Raw genomic sequence first — 10,602 nt, 5'->3', positions numbered from 1 at the left:
ACCTGCAGTGGGACTTCACCTCCTCCACCTGTCCCTGGGCTCCCTTCAGGCTGTGACTCCCAGGTCCTCAGCACTCTTCTCCAAGGCAGGGCGTCCACTGTGGCTACCAGGGCAGGACTGCCATAGGGCAAGCCCCTCCCTTAGGCTCCAAAACAAAAAGGCAGTGAGGTGTATATGTACCTGATGTGGTGCTATCAAAAATAAAATATAATCCAGGATGACAAAACATGGAAGTTTGGCACTAGCGCCCCTGACTTCTTTCCTCGTCCGGCTCTGAGACTGCTTGGGAAGATTGCTTGGTGTCTTGCCTTTATTTAAATTTTAACATTTCATTTGTCCTGGTTTTTTTCATTGTGATGTTATAGAAAATTGCATCAAAATAGCATTTTCTTGATTAGTGAGTGTCCTGGCCTCCCCTTAAAATTGCTGTCTAGCAGCTAGCCATGGGCCCCCTCTGCCCAGGCCGGGTGGCAGAGAGGATGTTGAGAGTGACAGGGCTATGACAATGACAATCACTGCTAATGGTACCAAGGTCTATGGGCCAAATGCTGTCCTCCTCCCTCCCCCACTTCCCTCTGTTCGGCAAATGTAGCGTTCCTACTATTTGTGCAGCGAGCGACTATTCTAGAGCCAGGATTCAGCAGACACCAACACACCTCTCTGTGCCCCACAGAAGCTGCCTTCCATGTGGGGACAGGGATGGAAAAGTGACAGGGATCACTGTGTATAACTGCAGAACCAAAAGACAATTGAGGAGCAGGGGTTGCACTATGTCCCTGTCACCCCAACCCCAGAGGAAGGGAGTCGGATTAGCCCCTTTGTCTAGCTGGGGAAACTGAGGCCAGGAAGTGGCAGAACTGGATCCTCAGGGCACAGGCCGGTGTCAGAGGCTTTATTCCTGGGAGTGGGAAGTGTGAGATGGAATCCAGGCGGAAGGAGGGAGCCAAGCACTCTCTGCACTTTAAGCAGATGCCACAGAGGGCTTCTCCCTAGGGACAAGGCCAGGCTGGCTCTTTCAGGGGTCACTGGTTCCTCCTTCAGGGACTGAGCCCCAGGGTGGGGCCTGGCTGGTGGGGCAGCCTGGGAGAGGCCCACCCAGTGCCCCCTGGTGGCCGTCCAGCAGAGGCCCTTTAAGGCGGCCCAGGGGCAAGTCCACTCACCCAGGGGCCCCTGCTGACTCACGCTTACGAAAGTGATTGCCCTGGCCCCGCCTCGCCTCCGCCTCCTCCTCCCGCCCTGAAATACCCTGGCTTCCCCTTGCTCCCTCAGCCTCTGGGATCTCCACGGGTAATGGGCGTCCTGCTCCTGCCACGGGCACCGAGATCCCAGCCCTCTGGTCCTCCGAGAGCCTGACCAGGCCAGGTTCCTGTCTCCCTCCACCCACTGCCTGTCAGGTGAGTGGCCTGGGCAGGGCTGCGGGTGGCGGGAGATGGTGGCCCAGCAGGCAGGGGTGGCCGGCTGCCCAAGAGAGCCAGCGGGGTCCCTGCAGTCCTGAGCAGAGGCCCAGCAGGAATTCTCCCCAGCCCAGGTGCCTCCCGGGCTCCTCCTGACCCTCCCCGTGTCCAGGTACCTGGGCACAAGTCCCAGCACACCTTGGCCCACACAACAGCGGCTCTTGGCAGGAAAGAGGTGTGGCCAGTCAGGCTTTCAGCCAGGCTTCCCAAAGCCGCCAGGTCCTGCAGCCAGGCTAGGTGCTTCCTGTGGGTCCTGCCGCTCCTGCTTAGTGAGGACAGAGCTCACAGGGGTCCCAGGGACTCAGCTCCTCACAGAAGGGTGCAGGGAAGAGGGGTGGGCTCCAGGAAGGTGGGAGAACTGCCGTGCCCTGAGGCTCCAGGTTGGCGGCAAGGGTTTGGGTGAGAGTTCGCCTAGGTGACTAATGGCAGGTAGCGCTTGGACTGACTGTATGTATACATCTCATGCCCTGGGGCCTCAGATCACTTTGTTGGTGTCACTGTTATCGGCTGCTTTCCTTGGAGGGGACTGAATGGTGTTCGACAGGCGTCAAGGGGCAGAGCCAGGCTGCTCAAGCGTGGTCTTGGACATTCCTGGTGGCCTCAGGCAAGATGCCACCTCCTCCTGACCTCAGCTTCTTTCACTGCACCATGGGGATAAGAAAACCCAACTCCCAGGGTGTCTTAAGTCAAATGGGTAAAGGGCCACCAGAGGAGCCCAATAAACACAGCCACATGGTACCCTGTCTGCCCACAGCTGGAAACTTTTGTGACCTCAGAACCACTGATGCCACCAATGGGGCCGTCACTGGACGTGCACCTGCTTCCCTTTCTTTCCTGATTTGCGTTTGTGAAATTTGACCCATCAACTTTTAATGTTAACTCTTTCCCTCAGCATCTGCCAACCAGAGGGTCTTAAAAAAAAAAAGTTAGCATTAAAAGTTAGCATTCCAACACCATGAAACTCAACACACAGGGAACTGCAATAATGAGAAGCTGACTTGTTACATAAGTTTGCAGTGTGCATTTGTCAGCTCTTTATTGATGTAGACTTGGGGACATTCTGTATCACTCTGCACAGGAAGTGACCTCTGGGGTGCAGCTCTGGGTGATGACCTCATGTGTGTGGCATCCAGAAGCTTCTGCTCAGGCATCTGTAGGTTCCCCCCCCCCCAGGTCAGGGAGGGACTTGGACTTGGAGTGTCCCCTGCACAGGGACAGGGTGATCAGTTTCTAGCCACCTCTGTGGACAGGGGTTCCTGCAAGCACCTTCTTCACTGAGAAGGGAGGGGGAATACAAAGAAAAAGGGAGGTGGGCACCCCGGGCACACGTAACAGTTGGCACACTCATCTGAGGAGGGTTTGGAGTGTCTAGGTGGGTTCAACTCACAGAGGTCAAATTTCACCCACTGTCTCTGAAACCTCAAGGGTGTGACTTTACCTCTGAGCCTCAGTTTCCTCATCTGAGAAGTGGGTTGTTGTGAGGATTGACGAATAGAAAGCTTTCTACAAGGAAATCACATACATCCCTGTAGCTGTTGTTCCTGGGGGCAGAGCAGTCAGGAGTGAGGAGTCCCTAGCCATTTGCAGGTGCCCTGAGAGGGGGACACCCTCTGGGCACTGCAGGCCTGGTTGCCAAAACTCTGGGCAATGCCAGTGACAATGGGTAGTGATAAACTATCCCTCCAACCAGAACATTGTATCAGCAGCTGCCCCAGCCTCCCTTCCTGCTGCCAGCTCTGGGACAGGGCAGCAGAGCCAGCACACCAGATGCACAGGCTGCACAGTCAGCCTGGCCGAGAGGAATCCCTGGCAGGAGCCGTCACAGCTCTAGGGTGGCAGGGAGGGTACAGAGCAGGCTCTGGAGTAAGGTGGCCTGGCTCAAGCCCAGCTGGCCCACGAGAACGAGAGCAAAGTCCTTGCAAACTGTATAAAGGGCTGTGTGAAGCTCTCTGGGCCTCAGTTTCTCTGTCTGTAAAATGGGAATGACTGGAGAGAGTTTATAGCTTACAGACCATGTGTGTAAAGTGTTTGGAACATTCCTGGCACCCGGCCAGCCCCAGCCCCAGCCCCACGGAAGTATGGAAATGGTAGTCTTTTATGGTTGTTCTTAGTACTGGTGGTGTCACCCAAAAATCCTCCCCAAAGGCAGACAGCAGAGGGCCCTGCGTGGAGACCACCTGACACCAGCAGGAAGCCACATGTCTTCTCCCTCTAGGAGGTCTCAGATGCTGGGGAAATGGGGCCGAGGACAGGACAGGGAGGCTGTCCTGCCAGCTGAGCCCAACCCGTTCTTGGGTAGCTGAGAGCACCGAGCCCACTATGGGGCACTGGACACCTCCTCTGCCCTCAGAGCGAGGCTTGCCTGATGGTGGGCCGCTGGTGCTGTGTCGCTGCACACATCAGAGCCACCACTGGCCTCAGCTGGATCTGTCATTCTGTGAAGAAGGTGCAGAAAGGCGCCTTGCTGGCCTGCTGTCCCTGCTACAGAAGTCACCCAAAGCTCTGCTTCACCGCCTCCTGTGGAAGCTTCTGGAGGCTGTAGCCCTGAGTCCCACCCTGTCCACAACGGGCAGCCTGGCCCTGTGCCCACTCCCCACCCACTCGCCACTGTACAAGCCCGTGAGGAGCGCAGGTGTGGGTCTCAGCTTGGTAAGCCCTGGGGTTAAAGGTCAGCTGCCGCGCCCCCATTTCCAGTTTTTATCACAACAACAGTGCTTATCACAGGGTCAACATGGGGAAAATATGCAAAACACTGGCATATGGCAGTGTCGCCTGGAAGGCTGTGACGTGGACGGTGGGGTGAGGCTGTGGTCTGGCCTGCTGGTTGGGGATGAGGAGATGGTGGGTAGGAAGTCCCTAGGCACCAGCCGTCCTGGGGACTGTTTGAGTAATTTGGCCCTGTGGCCAGCAGGGGGCACAGGTGCTCCAGAGACCATGGGTTTCCTGGCCTTTAACCAGCCATGCTTCCAAAGTCCAAGTTCCAGCCCAGCTCTGTGCAGGCCTTGGGCAGGTGTCATGTGCACAGCACCTCACTGTGCCCCTTGACAGCCTTCCCAGGTGGGGACTCTCCTTGTTCCCATTTTGCTGAGGCACAGAGAACTCCTGGAACAGACCCACTGTCACCAGCTTAGCAGGCCCCTGTCCCCTCCAGGCTGCACTGAAAGGCTTGGGGACCAGGGGGCGTCTGGGGCTGTGGTCCCCATGGGAGTCCTGCCTTGCCACTGAGTGGAGAGAGAAGGCCTCACAAGGAGAGAGAGGACCGGCTAGGGGTGTTGCTCGGGCCCAAATGAAGCGAGGAGGGAAGGGAGAGACTGACCAGATGGAGACTGCAGGGCCAGGCCTGAGTAGGGGAGGGTGACAGGAAGTCAGACAGGCCTGTGGGGCATGGAGGACGGTGAGGAGGGGAAGGGGGCTCCTCAAGCTCCACCAGAGGCCACCCTGTAGCTGGGAAGTGTCTAAGTGACCCCACACCTCACCTCAGGGCCCTTCCCCTCCTCAGCCCCCAGGCCAGCTGCCGCCCCAGCCATGACCTCCCAGAAGAAATACCACCTGAGGACCAGCAGCTCGGAGCCCCTCCCAGTCATCATCATCGGTGAGTGTCACACCAGGTAGGGGGGCAGGAGGCACTGAGTGCCTGCCAGGGTCTGAGGTCAGCAGCTGGGCAAGGCCAAGCCTGGCCTCTTGACAGGTGTTGTGTTTGACTTAAGCCACTGAGCACTCACTAGCTATGTGGCTGAGCACAGGGCTCGGGAAATCATAAAACATTATCTCACCTGGTTGGTCCACAGGCAGGAAGCAGCAGCAGAAAGATGAGAGGTTACAGGGCAGGGGCTTGTCCTGAGTCACAGACACCCCGTGCCTGGCACCATGCTAGACGCCAGGGCACCTGGTTCCTGCCCACAGGTCTGGGGACAGCCACCCCAGAAAGCAGGCATCAGGATGAACCACATGACGTGGACATTTTCCATCAAAAACAGACGGGTATCTGTAATTTGTGTGGTTCCTAGCAGTGTTCCACACATGGGTAATACTCTGAACAGGACATGATAAGAAGAGGGGAAAAGATAAAATAAGCAATATCATGGGGCTGGGCCTGATTAATTGGCCAGATAAGACATGCTACCAAGGGGCAGCTCCGAAATCAGTGGCTTTAGCTTCTCGTGCACTCCCCTAGGGCCCCCCAGGTCGCCCCCAGGGCGCAAAGCAACCTGTACTAAGATCACCCCTCCACGTGACTGAGCAGAGTGTCAGCTGTAGTGCCTAGTGACTTCAGAACCTCGGGGTCACTGCCATGGGTTCCCTCTGCCTGCGTGTGAAGCCCTGTTCATTTATTTACCAGGCAAGTTACTGAATCCCTCTGAGCCCTGCATGCCTCAAGTATAAAAAGAGAAGCAGATGACATTTTCCCTCCTCAATAAAGTTGTCATGGTGGCATTAAAGGCTCTTTGTACAACACTGTACACAGTAAGCACTCAGCAGTTGCTCAATGTTTCTCCTTGATCATTATCACCACAGAGCTTAATAGATACTTTGTGTTTATTTTTATGGACAAAGACTAAAGGAATGACTGAGTCAGAGCAAGACCAAGTTCTTGGGGTGCTGCTCCCCACCCCCGCTAGGCTGCCCCTCTGACGCCCGTGTCTCCATAGGCAATGGTCCCTCGGGCATCTGCTTGTCCTATCTACTGTCGGGTCACACTCCCTATGTGAGGCCAGATGCTGTCCACCCACACCCGCTGCTGCAAAGGAAGCTTGCCGAGGCCCCAGCCGTCTCCATCCTGGACCAGGTGGGCCCGCCTTGGATGGTCGGAGCTGCAGGGGGTGGGGGCGGGAGAGCAAGCCCCACTCTCCGGGGCTACCCCAGCTTCCCCAGGGAAGCTGAAGGATGTGTTCACTGGAAGCCAGACAGGCCCAGAAAGGGGTGGGGTGGGGGGAATCCACCAAGTCAGCCCAGACCAGGAAAGAGAAATACAGCTGTCATTTGGGACCCACAAATACCATGTCACTGCATCACGGTGACCTAGACCAGTGGTTTTCAAGAAGGAAACATATAGCCCCCAGGGAACCCTCCACAGTGTCTGGAGATGGGCTTGGTGTCCCAGCGGGCAGTGGCACTACTAGACATAGGGGATGGAGGCTGGGGACACTGAAACATCCCACAATCTCATTCTGGCCACACACAACAGAGGACCCGGCCCCACCTCAGCAGTGCTCTGGCACTGCCTGGCTGGATGCCTCAGTTCTTCCCTACTCCCACAGCTCCAGGAAGCCATCCTCGTCCATCACCCCTCAGGCAGAGTCTCTACTCCTGCGCCCCCCACACACACACACCCCCAAGCTGGGGATGAGGACAAAGATGCAGGCCATTCTGTCCAAATCCATGGCTTTCAGAGTACCTTCTATAGAACGCTATTCGTGGTATCACGTGCAGAGAAAACAGTCCCACTCCAGGAAATCTGGGAGGCACTGCTTTGGTAAACTTTGGGTGTGGGCACGCGTGCTGCTTTAAGAACAACCTTTCCCATGCGTACCTGACTGCCCTAATATCAGGGCAGGGATGCAGCACCAGGTAACCACTCAAGTCCCTACAAAGCTTTCCCATTCAGCCTGTGCTACCAGGCTCTTGGGTTCCTGGAGAGACCAACAGTGAGAGCCTCAGCAGCCCCCAGTGCAGATGAAACCAGGTCACCCAGTGTGAGGCTCCACTGACCTGTGCCTCCTCTCCAGGACCTGGATTACCTGTCCGAAGGCCTTGAAGGCCGGTGCCAGAGCCCTGTGGCCCTGCTCTTCGACGCCCTCCTGCGCCCAGACACAGACTTTGGGGGCAACCTGGATTCCGTCCTCACCTGGAGGCTCCAGAAGGAGCGAGCCATCCCCCATGTGGTCCTGGGCCGGAACCTCCCCGGGGGAGCCTGGCATGTGAGTGGGGGCAGGGAGGGGCCAGAACTGCTCACTAACTTCTAAGCCCCTTTTCCTTCTGCATCTCCTCTTCCCCTCCTTCCCACTCCATTCGCCCCAGCTTGGGCCTCCCTGTCCTCCAGTCACAAGGAGGGGTGTGGGCTGGCCAGGCCTGGACCTAAGTCCCCCTTCCCACGCAGTCCATTGAAGGCTCCATGGTGACCCTGAGCCAAGGCCAGTGGATGGGGCTGCCGGACCTGCAGGTCAAGGACTGGATGAGGAAGAAATGCAGGTGAGGCTAGAGTGGGGTCTTCCCTGCCACCCCTGCCCCCCGGTTCAGCAAATACTCAACTGTGTCCCGTGCCAAAAACACACAACTGGCCCGCTCCGGGCCCTTACGGCCCTGCCACTGGACCTAACCCTCGCCAGCACTGTAACTCTTTCCAACGTGTCTTTGTTATCAACAACCCTGCAGGCTGCTTCTCCAACACTTTAACAAAAACCTAGAGAAGGGAAACAACAGGCCCTCATTGTGTTGTTGTTCCTGTCCTGGGCAGCCTGGTGGCCTGGGTGCCATCTGACCCCATGTCAGATGGTGGTGCTCAGCCAAAGTGCATCTTTAGCGGCATGTCCCGACCCTGGGCAAGCGAGGCCACCTAGGGTTACACAGGGAGGTACTGATATCATGCCAAAGCCTGAGCCACCCACCAGCATCACTGCCCTGCAGCCAGTACCCCGAGAAAGGGTGGGCACAGCAGTAAAAGTAACAACGGGCATGATAAAACAGTCTGCCGTTCCTATGGGGTCAGGGGACTCCACTAAGCGTATCCACAGGAGATTTCCAATCCACTTTTTGATTGAAATACAGAATAGTGCACAGCTCACGTGGGTGCTGGCTGAGGAAGCATCTCACAAGAAACCAGGGGCCGGAGCCAATGCCCTCCCTGAGTGCCAGCCACCCTTCCCATGTGCCAAAAAGAGCCCTGGTCTTGACTTCTGACTGCATGGCTTGTTTTTTTCTGTTCCCGAATATTACAGAAATGGGATCACACCACATTCCCATAGGATGTTCTTTAACCCTTTGAGGTCATAATATGGTGACCTTATCTGTCACCTGCCACCAGTGAGACTCAAGTGTAGGCACTTAGTTTGCACCAGTGTTTTAAGTCCTTATGAAATGCTCCTGCCACTGTCACCACCCTATCTCACAGATGAGGAAACTGAGGCATGTGTTCACAGGCACACAGCTCAGCAGCAGCAGAGCCAGCAGCAGAGCTAGGGAGTTGACCCTGGGGGTCATGCTTGGTCCACCCCACCCGGCTAGCCAGCAGAGGTGCCTTGTCAGCTCCATTTACACAAAGGGATGCAGGTGAGGTTAAACCACAGCCAGGCCTGCAGTCAGTGGAGCCAGGGCTGCTGTCCTGCTCCGTTATTCCGTCCCCCAGACCCTTCTCTGACACCCACCCCCTGCATCCTCCCCACAGAGGTCTTCGTAACAGCCGGGCCACAGCTGGGGACATCGCCCACTACTACAGGGACTACGTGATCAAGAAGGGTCTAAGCCACAACTTTGTGTGTGGCGCTGTGGTCACAGCCGTGGAGTGGGGGGCACACAAGCATAGTGGTCCCCTCTTCCAGGTGAGCGGTTTCCTGACCGCAAAGGACCAGAGCCAACAGCCCTTCACGCTGTGGGCACGCAACGTGGTCCTGGCCACAGGCACCTTCGACAGCCCAGCTCGGCTGGGCATCCCTGGGGAAGGCCTGCCTTTCGTCCACCACGGTCTGTCGGCCCTGGAGGCAGCTGTGCGGGAGGGCACGGTGACCTCTGCCTCCGACCCTGTCCTCATCATCGGTGCGGGACTGTCAGCGGCCGACGCGGTCCTCTACACCCGCCACTACAACATCCCTGTGATCCACGCCTTCCGCCGGCCTGTGGACGACCCCGGCCTGGTGTTCAACCAACTGCCCAAGGTGCTGTACCCCGAGTACCACAAGGTACTCCAGATGATGCGGGAGCAGTCCATCCTGTCGCCCAGCCCCTACGAGGGCTACCGCAGCCTTCCGGAGCACCAACCGTTGCTCTTCAAGGAAGACCACCAGGCTGTGTTCCGAGACCCAAGGGGCAACGAGCAGGTGTTCGGCACCTCCCTAGTGCTGGTCCTCATCGGCTCGCACCCTGACCTCTCCTTCCTCCCGGGGGCAGGCGCCGACCTGGCCATGGACCCCGAGCAGCCACTGAGCGCCAAGAGGAACCCCATCGATGTGGACCCCTTTACCTACCAGACCACCCGCCAGGAGGGCTTGTACGCTGTGGGGCCACTGGCCGGGGACAACTTTGTGCGGTTCGTGCAGGGTGGGGCCCTGGCTGTGGCTGGCTCCCTGATGAGGAAGGCCACCAGGAAGCCACCCTAGTGTCAGCCTGACGTTTTGACACCCAGACCCCAGAGAGGAGGGAGAGCATCAAAGCCCTGCTGGACACAGGGCCCATGGAGGCCACCCCTGCAAGGGAAAAGCCTCTGCTGGCAAGAGACTGGGTGATGTGAGCCCCCACTATAGGGCAGTGGAGAGGTGTGGGGAGCGCAGGTCACACCACGTTCAGCCAAACAAGGCCGGAGGTCGGAGCAGCAGCCGCAGGCCAGGGTGGGCCTGGGGCCTGGAGCGGGGGAAGCTGCCAGTGTGAGCTGGGATCACAGGGGCCAGCTGAGCGCCCCACCAGGAGGCCCTGAGGTACCAAATAAAACCAGTGTCTGCCCTCCACTGTTGCGTGAGACCTCTGCTTGGAGCAGGGCGGGTAACCCAACCAGGCTGGGGTCTGAGACACAGGGTGGGTCCCCAAATGGGGGGAAGGCTGAGGGAGCAGCTATGCTGGACTTGGGGAGGGTTTGTGCAGGGAACGGTGCTCAGAAAGATGGCTGCCATGAAGTCCTGAGTTCAAACCCCAGATCCACCAAAAACAAACAAAAAAGTATAATGCCAGAAAGATGGCTGCACCCCTGCCTATCCTTCCAGCCCATTCGCACCTGGCTGCCTCTGCTCCAGCCACAGCTCCTCTCTGCCTGCTGCAGGACCCTTACACGGGCTGTCACCTTCCTAACTCCTCTGCCTTCAAATCTCTCCGCGTAAGAACCACTTCCTCTAGCAGCCTCTTCTCACACGAGCCCCGGTGCCATCAGGGCAAATGCCCCCTCAGGGCCCAGGCTCATCAGCCTTAATTCTTCCTTTATTCGTGTCACCATTTCAGCGTCTGGTTT

General features: G+C 57.5%; 1 protein-coding gene across 1 annotated transcript; it reads left to right on the top strand.

Moving 5' to 3' along the window:
- Nucleotides 1-1,236: 1,236 nt before the first annotated feature.
- Osgin1 (oxidative stress induced growth inhibitor 1) lies at nucleotides 1,237-10,120 on the top strand. Its single transcript, XM_020168382.2, has 6 exons — nucleotides 1,237-1,394; nucleotides 4,954-5,046; nucleotides 6,104-6,240; nucleotides 7,181-7,372; nucleotides 7,552-7,643; nucleotides 8,836-10,120. The coding sequence occupies exons 2-6, from the start codon at nucleotides 4,980-4,982 to the stop codon at nucleotides 9,761-9,763; spliced, it is 1,416 nt and encodes a 471-aa protein (XP_020023971.1). The 5' UTR covers nucleotides 1,237-1,394; nucleotides 4,954-4,979; the 3' UTR covers nucleotides 9,764-10,120.
- Nucleotides 10,121-10,602: the final 482 nt, after the last annotated feature.

This window comes from Castor canadensis, chromosome 15, assembly GCF_047511655.1.
Source record: "Castor canadensis chromosome 15, mCasCan1.hap1v2, whole genome shotgun sequence".
Lineage (NCBI taxonomy): Eukaryota > Metazoa > Chordata > Mammalia > Rodentia > Castoridae > Castor > Castor canadensis.
The sequence above is the reverse complement of the archived record's forward strand: the minus strand, read 5'-3'. Positions and strand labels throughout refer to the sequence as shown.